Source organism: Limulus polyphemus, unplaced genomic scaffold (genome assembly GCF_000517525.1).
Source record: "Limulus polyphemus unplaced genomic scaffold, Limulus_polyphemus-2.1.2 Scaffold1372, whole genome shotgun sequence".
Taxonomy (NCBI): Eukaryota; Metazoa; Arthropoda; class Merostomata; order Xiphosura; family Limulidae; genus Limulus; species Limulus polyphemus.
In genome coordinates, this window is record NW_013666982.1 from 211,131 (window position 1) to 224,565 (window position 13,435).

Here is a 13,435-nt window from a genome sequence, read left to right on the forward strand (position 1 = left end):
ATATATAACTGTTCAATCATAGTTGAGTTTAATTTATCCTATTTTTGCCTGTTAACACTCTACTACACTTATAATACCATTTCAATGCACAATCAGAGCCACCCTTACTATCTTGTTTGCATTGTTTTTGAAAGATTGGTATTAGTCTTCCCCACATTTACTTACGTTTTTGAAAAGTTTATTCTTTATTTGTTAGTATTAGATTTGGATTGCACAAATTTCTCAGCAGTAATACTTTATATTTTCTACAAATATTTCAGATCAGTATATATTTTGTTTTCTATTACTAAGGTACAACACATTTGGTTGTAAGTTCCCATGAATGGCAAGTTAATCTACATCTTCTTGTTATAGGATAATTTATCATTCTAGAAACTTTACAGGAGTAATTTGCAGTGTCTTTAAAGATACAATGATCCTATTCTGTCTAGTTACCAATTACCAATTAACCAGATGAAATGCTTTTATAAGTAAGTTAAAACAATTTGATTAATTACTTTAATAAAATAGCATACCTTACTTATCACTTCTTATGTAGAAAATATTCACTGACTGTTCGCTATGAGAAGTATGAATCCATATTATTTCATTGCATTCTTGACTGATAAAGACTCAATCTGGTAAAATGCCAAACAAACGTTGCAATTAAAGGAAAATTATTTGATGTAAAGAACACTTTGTGGATATTTTTTACATATCAATTTGTCTACTTTATGACATTTAAAAGAGAAGTATATTTCTTCTAAATTGACATTTGATCTTTACTTTCAGTTACTAAGACACGCAAGGTAATGATAGGAGAACAACATTGCTTCACCAGTTCAACTATAATGTCAGTGTAAATTAAATCAACCTGATACATGGAAATCACATAAAATATGAAATTTAATTAAATCCAGAAGTTACAATGAAATCAAATATGTTTCACTAAATCAGGAAGATACAGTAGAATCACCTGTGTTATGAGTTCTAATTAAATCAAGTTAGTACAATGAAGTCACCTATGATATGAATTTTAAGTCAATAGAGTAAAATACACTGAAATCTACTATTATATGAATTTTAATTAAGTAGACTAAGTATAGTGAAATAGGATCCAGACATTTTATTACAAATATTTAGTTACTGGGCATTTTGTTACTGTCACGTTGTTGCTAGGACAACTTGTGACAGGTACATTCTTGTTACATCATTTTTGTTACATGGCAGTTTTTGTTACAAATACTGATTTTGTGACAGATAATTTTTTAAATACAAAGTTGATTGGTTACCATAATAAAAAATGATAATAGATCATAAATTTTACAATTGTTTGGGAACCATTCAAAAATTACATAATGCTATGGGGTGAGAAGGTGTTTAAGCATGTATTATGATGTGTTACATGGAAGAAGGGGATGTCATGAACAGTGTTACATAAAACATAAATTACAGTGAAAACAAGTTAGGTCTACTAATCTTTAGTTGTAGTTTAACATACTTTGATTTGAATTCAAAACACCTTTAATAACTTGAACATTTGTAAACACAATACATGTATCATTTTTGCATAATAACTTGTTTAGTCAGATTTTACATGTCTACTAAGGTACGTATTTGACCACCAAAACGAAATGTCTGTCGGAAAGGAAACATTTTACTTCTTATTAAATCTAGTAACAACATTCACCAATCATAAAATACGCTTGTAACAAAACCTTTCATAACAACGTGATGGTAACTTGGATATCATAAAATATTGTCGAAGCAAATAGTCCACATCACAAGCTGTCCATAACAAAATATTTCAGACTCTAGTGAAATCAACTATCATATGAGTTTAAATTAAAGCTAACATGTACAATGAAATAAACTGTAATATCAGTTTTTGACTAAGCCTACTAAGTAAAATTAAATATATTATGACGTTAATCTTAAGTAAACCTAGCAGGTGTAATGAATAAAGTGTGGTAGAACAATCCCTATAAAACTAATGATGCTTCGCAATATTTAGTCTAAATAATTGAAACTTAAATGAAATTATTTTAAAAAATTCAATAAACCAATGACCATTCTTATTTCTGTATAAAAACATTCTTATGAAAGAAATCAAATGGTGTAGGCTTGAAATATTTTTAGGTAGTATTATTACATACAAGAATACTAATAAATAGAGTTATCATATTTAAATTTCTTTTATTGAACTTACAATAAGAAATTGATAGGAAATGTAATGCAGTATTATGTTTATTAAAAATATATCAAAGATAAATAGTTAATATATGGAAAAAATATTGCTTTTTTGTTCAGTTTTTCAGTCCACATACAGCTAAGATAGACCTGTGTGAGTAAATTCTGTACATAGTTGTGCCCTACATCAAGAAGTTTAGTAGGAAAATATGAGTTTACAACTTAATAATAGTAGTCCAGATTGTTGACTTATATACATTTACAGACATAGCCTACTTTTCCCTATTACTTGTGCAAAAAGGACAGTTGTTATTGCGAGTACACAAAAAATAAATATGTAGTTTGCTTTTGAAATTGGTTTAAACATTTATTGATTGGAAAAACAAAATTTTTGCTAAAATGAAGATTGATGAAATAATCATCCACCAACAGTTATTCTTAAAGAGAAGATTGTTGAAATAGTTATTCATCAACAGTTGTTCTTAAAGTGAAGATTGATGAAATGATAATCAACAAACAGTTGTTCTTAAAGTGAAGATTGAGGAAATGATAATCAACAAACAGTTGTTCTTAAAGTGAAGATTGAGGAAATGATAATCAACAAACAGTTGTTCTTAAAGTGAAGATTGAGGAAATGATAATCAACAAACAGTTGTTCTTAAAGTGAAGATTGAGGAAATGATAATCAACAAACAATTGTTCTTAAAGTGAAGATTGAGGAAATGATAATCAACAAACAGTTGTTCTTAAAGTGAAGATTGAGGAAATGATAATCAACAAACAGTTGTTCTTAAAGTGAAGATTGAGGAAATGATAATCAACAAACAATTGTTCTTAAAGTGAAGATTGAGGAAATGATAATCAACAAACAGTTGTTCTTAAAGTGAAGATTGATGAAATAATCATCAGCAAACCATTGTTCTTGAAATGAAGATTGATGGTACAATCATTAACAAACAGTTCTTTCTGAAGTGAAGATTGATGAGGTGATCATCAGTAGAATGAAACTGAGTGGTTTGAACAAGAACTATGACAAAATAATTGGCTTCTTAAAACGAGACTGAGATACTGGCACAGTCCTTTTTTACTAATTTATTGAATTTTTAATGTGATTTTAAGTATGTCTTATTAATGCAAAAATTATTAGCAGTTATGTGTACCTTATTTCTTTTTTCTCTTCTTTTTTGTTATTGTGAAAATTATATTCAACATAATGTGCTTTAATGATTCACTTTTCTGTATTATTAGCATATTTTTGTAGCTCCTGCGAGTTTTCAGATTTTATAATTAGTGATATTCTACAGATCCTGTCACATTTCAAGGCTTCAGTGGCCTACAGTACATTGTTGAATTTGAAGAAAAAATTTGATTCATAGTTAAAAGAAAAGAACACACATTAATTTACATAAACACAAAATTCAACATGGTTTCCAGGCAGACAGCTTGTATATGAAGCACATATAGTATAGGTTTTGCTCTTTAAAAACATTAATTAATCCAGAATATTTACTTATCTTTGTTGCTGGCTTACTTTTCTCTAATTGATTGATTCTGCTTTTTGTAGGGGTGGAAACTTCACTAAAAGGATTATTATCAGTTTAATCATCACTGTTGTCATGTTCATTGTGAGTGTGGCACTAGCCATTTTGGACTCTTCTGACTGTAAGCTTACTTTGAATGTGTTTTATTGTTAAAAATGAGATGAGACGAAATATTTTTTATAGTGTTGGTAGTAATGCCTAGCTTTTATCTAGTGAATTTCAGTAATAATATGTTGAACACTATCTCATAATAATCTTTCAAAGTTATTGTTAGATAATATCTTAAGTAATTCACCACTCTTTGACCATGTAGAGTTATTTGGTTCCTAACCTCCACCAAGCATCTTAAAACATAGCTTTTATAGCATGACATAACTGTCCATTCAAATTCTTTAAGCATGTTAGCTAAAGCTAGTAATGAATGGAATCTCCTACAATAATAAATCTGTTAATTAATAGTATGATACTACAGCTTGATCGATGCAGTGTTTGCATATTTCAACTTTCTATGAGACTTTGAATGCAAGTAAAAAAAAATACTGATAGATCAATATCTTGGATACTGTTAGTATGTTTTATTAATATAGTCTTCCATGTGTTGATAATAGTTTATACATATCACAAACTAGTTTTATGTTTAACTATTTTCATGATTAGATTTATTTATTTGAGTTTTTAGGTAAATGTGTTATAATTATTTCTCTTTTGCAGTTGATGAAGTAAATTAATGTTGTTGATTTGCAATAAATTGAATATTAGTTATGATAAAAATGATAAAAAATCAAACAAAACAGTAGTAGTAGATAATATTATTTTTAAAATGGTTTATAGTTGTGCAACTATAAAATGTAACCTTAACATATCACTAAAATATGGTACTGCTATGTTTTTCATTGCATGTATTAAAAAGTACATAAACATATTATTTTACTAATAATTTCAAAAGTACTATTTCACATAAGACCAATACTTTTTTGCTTTCATTATTAACATGCTTACTTGCTACAGGTACTGTGTGCAGTACATTGTTCATAATTTATTATGATAAAAACATTGTTCAACTTTCATTCTGATAAAAACATTGTTCATCTTTGTTTGAGTTTTGCAAGAATTACCGTAATGGTGGTACTTTATTATCCCCCCAAAAGTTACTTTTGTATTTATACTAATTAGTATAGGTGTTTTGTAGTGGTCTGGAGAAGCTTGAGTTATTCTACCAAGTCATCATAATTAAGATAGGTGTTTTACAGTATTCCATGAAAAACATGAATTATTCTGGAAAACTACTTTTGTGTTTAACCTTATTAATATAAGTCTTTTTTTTTATGGTGTTCCAAAACAAACATAAAATTTTAGGAAGTTATAGGTTTGTAGATTTCCTAATTAATATAGGTGTTTGTCAATGTTCGAGGGCAAGCATGAGCTCTGTTGTACATGTTATTAGCTCTAAAGACACCAACAGCACCTTATATGATAAAAATACAGTAATTTTGAATGTTACATCTCATGATTTATTGGTTTACATATTTAAATAACTGTTGGTAAAATAATAAAGAAAGGATCACTCACTGATAATTACTTCAAAATAAACAATACTTATAGATGAATAAAAGGTTGATTCAAAGTCAGTTTATTTCATGGATTAGTGTTTGGTTGTAATTGAGATAAAATTGATATATTTCAACCTATATGAAGACTGAAAATGATGCAAACTAAGTTAGGGTAAGAAGCTGCCATCTACTGGTTACAAAAGCTACTACTTGCAACAAAAAAAAGAAAAAAAGAGGGGGCTCTCAAATTATTTTGTAATAATAAAATAAAACATGAATGATATTTATGGAGTTTAAGTTTTGTGATAATAGAAGAATTAGTTATGTTAAGTAAATAAGTAAATTTATAAGTAAATTATATAAATAAAAAATATTTTAACTACTGTTCATTATAGTACCCATTGGTATGCAGGTTGTAATTTTCAGTTTTCAAAAACAAAAATATTAAGAGGGATATTTATTAGATTCAGGTTGTATTAACAAGGCTTTATGTTTCTTTGATTAGGGCCAGGGCTGTTCTTCTATATAACCATGGCCTCAATTGTCCTGATGAGTAGTAAGTAAATGATCTTTATCTTTAAATTACGTAATAAATACACTAATACACTAATAAATAGGCTTCCACTTGCAGCTTTAAATATAATATTTTCACATAAAAAAGATCTACAAATATGCTGTTTTGAAACATTTTATAGAAGAAAATATCACTAACATACTAACACACACATACAAACGATTAATAAAGAAGTATTATATAACTTACAAGCCTCAATGAAATGAAACAAAATCCATGTTCAACCTGGAACTGTAATGTTCAGTATAGCTAGGTAGGTAGTAAGGAATGTTATAATGTACATAACATAACATTAAAGAACAACAGGGACCTTTGTTTCATCTGGGCTATCCTATCCACTAAATTAAACCAAATCCTTAAAAGAAGAAAAAGAGGAGGAAATCTCAAAGCCAGTCCTTGTAATTTGAATATTTATCAAGCCTTTAATTTAACTGCATCTACCACATCTGAAGGCAACCTATTCCAATGGCCAACCACTTTGTTAGAAAAAGAACTGAAAATGACTCCTACTTTCCTAAAACTTATACTAGTGTCCTCCTACTCTTACCTTTTTCACCATTAAATATAAGAAATAAAGATGGTGCTTTGACACATTAATTCCTTTAATGGTCTTAAATACCTCAATCATATTCTCTCCGACTCTTCTTTTTTTTTTCAAGATAAAACAATTTCTTAGATCTTAATCTATCCTCATATAACCATCTTTCTTTCCCAGGTATCATCCTAGTAGCCTTCCCCTGAACATTTTCCAACAATTCAAAGTCCTTTATAAGATATGGAGCGTAAGACACATTACTCGAAATCTGGCCTAACCAATGACTTATACAATGACATTATAACATCTTTAGAGCTGTATTCAATATTTCTGTTGATACCACTAGCAAAAGCGCTTTGTATGGATGGCTTAAAAGACTATCAACTAAAACACCATGATCCTTCTCTTCTATAACACTGTTAAGGTTAATTCCATCTAATTTATATGCATACTTCAAATTGTGATTTCCAACATGCAATACCTTTCATTTGTTATAATTAAGAGCCATCTGCCATTTATTTACCCAACTCACCAAATAATCCAAATCCTTTTTTAATGCAGTAGCATCTTTCTTACGACCAGTAAATCCCAAAACGTAAATGTTATCAGCCATATTAAATACTTTATTAATAATTCCTTCATCTGTGTTATTGATGTAAATTAAAAAGAAATGTAAGCCCCAACACTGAACCCTGAGTTACCCCACTTGTGACATGAATGCAGCTTGACTTAACTGCACTTATATTAAACAACTCTGCTCTTTTCTATCTTGCCAGTTTTCTATCCCAATGAGCCAACTTATTCTCCACATTTATCTACAGAAATCACTTTTTTTAACAACCCTTTTATGTGGCACCTTGTCAAATGCTTTTTGAAAATCAAGATACACCAAATCTACACCCATAACCTTATCTACATTGGCATCCACAGAAAATATTCTGGGGGTAGGGGGGCATCAGAGTAGTGTGAAATTGTAAAGTGAATAAAATCATATGCATATGGTGAATAAATGAAAAATGTTTCTCTTTTTTATGGGGGGGGGGAGTGCCCTCTTGCAGACATACATGCTCATTTATATAAATAAACTTGTTTAAAGAACATCAAAATATTAGTAAGGCAAGACTTTTTTCCAAGTAAAACCATGTTGACTATCCAACAAAATTTCAAACTTTATTAAATGACTTTGTAAAGCATCTTTTATGAGACGTTTCAAAACATGTCCCACTACTGATGTAAGACTAATCTATATATATATAAAGACAAAATGTTTGTTTGTTTAAACCCTAACTCCTCTGAGCCAATAGGGCCAATCTCAACCAAAATTTGTATGTAAACACTATTAACTACAGGGAATGGCCTAAGGGGGGCAAAATTGAACTTAACCCTATTTCTATTTTGTAAAGCATGTTGGATAATTACTCTCAAGCTATTGAGTTAATCTCAAACAATCTTGACAGGTTGTTGCTTTAGACAGTGTTGAATATTCTAAAGGGATTCAAGGTCAAAGTATGAAAGTTGCTGGATTCTTTCTCAAACATCTATGATTTTCTCATAGTCAGTGAGATGTAGGGTGTTCAAGGGTGGGATCACCTCAAAATCTTTATTTGTTGGTAGATAGAAAACAAACTTCAAATGTTGTTGATGAAGAAGATTTGTTATAATTTTAAAATTTTGAGATAAAGTTTATGTTCAAGTTATTACTTTGAAATATATGATTGCTGTTAAACTTGCATTGTTTTAATTATGTTTAAACATTCCTCTTCAGTTGATGGGTATTTCAACTTGTAGGCCTATAAGTTATAATTACTGGGACAATTTCAATCACCCCCTTGAAACAAAAGAATAATATTAGCTAACTTCTAATTTTCTGACACCTGCCCTCTGTTTGAGAGCTTGGCAAAATAGTAGCAAGTGGCTCACATATCTAATTCTTAACCTCCTAAACTTTTGGGTAAATAATATCTGTTCCAGGAGCTTTATCATTCTTTAAACTTCGAAGTTTTTTCTTAAACAACTCGCAATTAATATTATCTTCTTGTTCAATTTTTTTTCCTACCTAGGAACTTATCAGGATGACAAATATTGCTTAAATCTTCATTTATCAACACTTGAAGAAATTTGTTTAAGAGAATAGATAGTTAATATGTACAAGAATTTTGATAATGGTTTCTTCTAATACAATTACAATTAGTTTTTTACCTGGTTTATTTAGGCTTTAGTATACAAGTATTCTGATACTCAGTAATGAATACTTTTAGGCAAACAGAGTACCTAAACTGAGTTATAAAATCATAACATTAATTAATTTAAACTTATTTCACTAAATGTAACATAATTGTAGAATTTTGGCTTTAACTCTTTGGGCAAGGGTAAGTAGAAGTGTGCATGTCATTACTTTGTTACAGTTACATTCAGAATTTAGTTAAACTACTTTATTATAAACATACATTAGTAAACTTGACATCCAAAATGTAGTTAGTAAATTACAACTTATTATTGTATAAATTTTAATTTTTTAGTTTGAAAAGGATATATTTAAATATACTCTCAGTCTTCATTTCTCTGTATCACATGACATTTGTTTCCTCTGAATTGCTCAGTTTAGACATTCTTTTCATCACTATTTCATTTTCTTAATTTTAATACAAATTACAAAATTATAAATATTCCTAAGACATCTAAATTTATAGCCTCCAATCATCTTGATTTACAGAGACATAAACCAAAAGTTAAATTGACATGCCACACCCTCTTTTCACATACTGTCTTTCAAAAACTGATAGTAATTCTCTCTACTACTTCATTATTTATAACCAAAAGAAGGAGAAGAATTTAATTTTCTGAAGTACATAATAAGCTAGCTTTTTTTAATAACAGCTATGAAGTTATTTGCTTATGGATTCAAAGCTGCTAATGCTAAGTTCAATTAGACCAATTAAGGGAAATATTTAATGCACTTATAACTTAGTAAGAAAGCCAGTAAAATTAGAAAAATTATAGGACACTATATTGTTTGTTCATGTTATTATTTTGTGTTCGTAAGTGAATGTTTGTAACTAATAAATAAAAATTCAGTAAAGTTTTAACAATAACCTTATCAAAAATGTTTTGTGGTGTTTACAATGTTGGTAAAAATACTCCAAGCCCACATAATGTTAGTGTACAGAAAATAACACATAAAATATAAAGTTTTTCAAAAAAAGAACTTTTGATATTAATTTAGAAGATTCTAGAGATTATGTAAATAAAATTTGAAAACTGCAAGATGAAAAAATGTATTTTTAATTGTAACATGAAAATGACTTTGAACTTAGTCTAGTTAGGCTCTGAGACAGACTATGACTCCATACATTCACTGACAAACCATTAATAAAAATTCTTAATTGAAAAATAAGATTTTTCGTTTACAGAAAACTGGTGATGTGTACTGAAAACTTACTAAATTTTATGAATATACACATATCACATTGAAAGTTATAGTATGTACACTTACATGATTACAAAGTGGTTTCAGGGTTGGTCAAAATGACCAAGTCTTTATAGAGAGGCTTTTTGCTTGTTTCTGTAGGAGCTGAAATGTCATCCCACTCTAGAAACAGTCAAATCACTGCCATGTTTACACCACCAAATCTACCATTCAAACAACATGTAACATAATCATTAAACATTTAAAATTTTTCTCAAGTATAATTTTTAATCTATTAAATTTTAACAGATGTTCTTTCATTTTAATTTTACATTTATACATACTTTCAGTGGGCAATGGTGTGTATCAGAATTGCATTTATGGACTAGCAGCTAAGTTGCCAATGAAGTTCTCCAATGCTATTCTTGTGGGAACAGTATGTATTTATTTTTTTATTAACTGATCAATTAGTCATTTCTGGTTTAACTTTTATGAAAAACATTTTACAGTAACATTAATACCTCTTGTTGTATAAAAACTTAACTTTAAAGCCTCCATGTAACATCTTTGAAAAATCAAATTAGATTTGTCTATATAATATTTTTTCAAATCGTCTCTTTTAGCTCTTAATATTAACTTGTTTTTGTTCTGTCAATGTATTGTATCCTCAAAACAAACATCAGTTAAAATCAGCTCTTTTTGTTTTAGTCAAAGCAATTCTTAGTTTTTAAAATTGAACTATTTATTTTTTATCAGTGTATTGTATCATCTATTTATAAACATTGTTCAAAATCAACCCTCTCAGTTTTATTATCTAGTTCTTTGAGACTTGTTAGTACATAATATTATTCATAGGACTTGCCAATGTCTCAATGTTTTATTGCTTAGAGCTAAAGTATGTATGGTTTTGCTCAGTTTAATATTTGAATAAAGAGTATGTAGTGTATTAGCCTGGTAATAATTGGATAATTTACTTGTCAGTGCTAATCTAGGAGGAAAGCTTGACAGCCTCAAACTTGTATTTTTCAACAAAAAGAGTAGAATGGTAGTTTACAAACAAAATCTATACTTAGCCAACTTTCACATCTATAAGCATTTAATATCATTAGTTATCATAATTGTTTTAATTTAGTATGAAATGTAGTCAGTGATCTATTGATTAACATGGTTACATAGACCTTTCTTTGATAATGGGTATTCTGAGTACTGGGTTTCTGCAAAACTATCTTGTTCAATTCTCATTGTGTTAATCAGTATCATAAGTGTTCAAGAGCCCAATATTCATAGTTTGTTTTGTATTCTAACCTCAAAAAATATTGTTAGTTTAATTCAGAGATAAATTTACAGCCAAAATGTTAAATGGAGTTGTGTGTTTGAAGTTTCATGTATAGATTTTTGTCTAGAATTTATTACCAAATGGTTATGAATTCAAATATAGGCTCAAACCGCATAGAAAATCCATTAAGTAAAGAAACATGACACATTCATGGAAACACAAAATAAATAAAGATAGTACATGTACTAGTCTCACAGTCGTAACAAATTCAAAGAGACAGTGTTTAACATTTATGTTATTTAAGTAGGAAGACTAGATGTCATCAATTTTGGAATGTTGTCATAATGTCTCAAAAGATTGTTTTTGGTATGCCTAAATGTCTCAGTTTTCATTTTTGTCAGTTATTTGTAACTTTTTATAATTCTATTGAACACTTTGAGACCCTAGAAACTATGAATCAACAGATACAATATTTATTAACTGAGTAGGAAAATTATCTCATAACTTAGAATGACTTTTATGCTTGTATTTGCATAATTGATTGTTTATAATTTCTCTATAAAGGGTTTTCCAATTTTAAAATCTGAAATTCTGATAGTATTACGATTTTATGACTAGAAAATCTGTTCCTCTTATTTTATGAAAAAATTTTAATAGTATGATTTCAGACTTCAACTTTTAACAGTTTAACAGAAAAATTCTATCTTACTACTCAGTGTGATCTACTAAGTTTTAGTGTTAGATAATTCAACTCGGAGTGTGATGCTGCAGGTCAAGACTAAATTTTTTATTTGTTTTTTTAAGTGATGTATGTTAACAAGTTTTATAGCTAATGATTGTAGATAGTTACCCTACCCCTAACATGAGTTCTTTGCCAAGATTCACAATGGCACAGCTCATGGTATGTAACACTTTCACTATTGCAGTGGTAGCTGGCAGATCAAATCAACGTGCTCAGTTTTCAAGACTGTTGCCATGCATTTATGACATTGTAGCAGAACTTCTGATATGATATCTCACCTTTTCTCACAAAAAGCTTTCTCGACTTAGACTGCCTTCTATTGGCATAAATTTTTGTTTCCCAATAGCCTTGATACTCCCACTTATCTCTACATACTAACATGCACATGTTTATGCAACACCCTCCACCAATAGGAATGCGACACTACCCCTATTGTAACTAGTGCCCTCTCTAATCTTCCAGCTGTTAACCACTTCTAGATGGGAAGTCTTATTGAATAGACATGTTTTCACTCACAGTTTGATTCTCTTATCCACAAGTTTTTACTTTCTTAATTTTTCGACTTTAGTTACATTGTTCTTTACCATTTTCATTCTCTTTTGTGGAGTGTTACAAATTATTTTATTTATCTTCTCTCCTTTTTCAATTTCATGAGTTATACACTTACAGTTCTTGGTGGTCACGACTATAACTGCTGTTACTGTGGCAGTGGAATTACTGACCATGTCCAACAGGTCAAAACCACAATTCTCTGCCCATGAAGTGATGGCTCTGGTCTGTCAGAAGTTGACAAATTTCATGCAACAATAAGAACAACCTTATAATTGTCCTATTAAGATTTTTAATGATTGGGAAGTTTTAGATTTGGAAAGCTTTTCCCTCTTCTGCCTCTTAGTCACGTGTAATTTCAGGGAACTTGCACAGACCTCTTTTCCCTTTTGTGGATTTGATTATTCAGATATGTTATGTTATGTTCTTATTTCACAGTTGCTATGTTCTGCTGCTGTCCTTCTTGGGGACGAGCCTTTAGGTAATTATTTAGTTTTTCATCCTCCGCCAGATATTGGAGTTCATGCAAGTTGTTTTGGGGAGCACTTGCATTGAGGGGCAGTATGTCTTGACCCCCCACATACTGTGGATGATCGTGCTTTTGATTGTCATCTTTCCAACTTCCCATATTTAGATTCACAGTGTTTGATGTTTGTTCTCCGTTAGTGGGAATTGGACCCTGATAATTCAATTACCTTTTCCCATATTCATCTTACTCTGACCACCCTGGTGGAAGCCAGACTTCTTCAATTTGCCCATGTTTGAGATCCTTGGTGGTCGATACATGGGTTCTGAAAGTCGTTTCAGTAAATTTAGTCCTCTACTTCCATTCATTTTCCTTGTTGTCTCACACTCCCGTTTCATTCCCTCCTCCGTGGGATACCTTTTTTTGCCCACCTGATTAATTCTAGGGGGCCTTTGTTTCCACCATTATATGGACGTCTGGCTGCTTCTTTCCTCCTCACAAGACAACTCAGTCCTATATCCTCAGTTTCTTCTCCAGGACTCTGTCATGATGGGTTGTCTTGTCAAAGTGGAGAAGTGTTTTGTCACACCCACACAGTTTTTTGGTTCATCTTCGTGTGTTTTTCAT

At 29.9% G+C, this 13,435-nt stretch overlaps 1 protein-coding gene across 7 annotated transcripts in view; it reads left to right on the forward strand.

Annotated features, from left to right (window-relative positions):
* The window catches only part of LOC106463304 (equilibrative nucleoside transporter 3-like), a 120,733-nt gene that overhangs the window by 73,084 nt on the left and 34,214 nt on the right, over positions 1 to 13,435 (forward strand). For all 7 annotated transcript variants that reach the window (XR_002611462.1, XR_002611461.1, XR_002611463.1 and 4 more), the window contains 3 exons: positions 3,734 to 3,831; positions 5,766 to 5,816; positions 10,126 to 10,211. Coding sequence is in view for 4 of the 7 variants with exons in the window: in XM_022390763.1 (XP_022246471.1) it covers positions 3,734 to 3,831; positions 5,766 to 5,816; positions 10,126 to 10,211 (235 nt within the window). In the remaining 3 variants the exon portion in view is untranslated. The remainder of the gene's footprint in view (positions 1 to 3,733; positions 3,832 to 5,765; positions 5,817 to 10,125; positions 10,212 to 13,435) is intronic.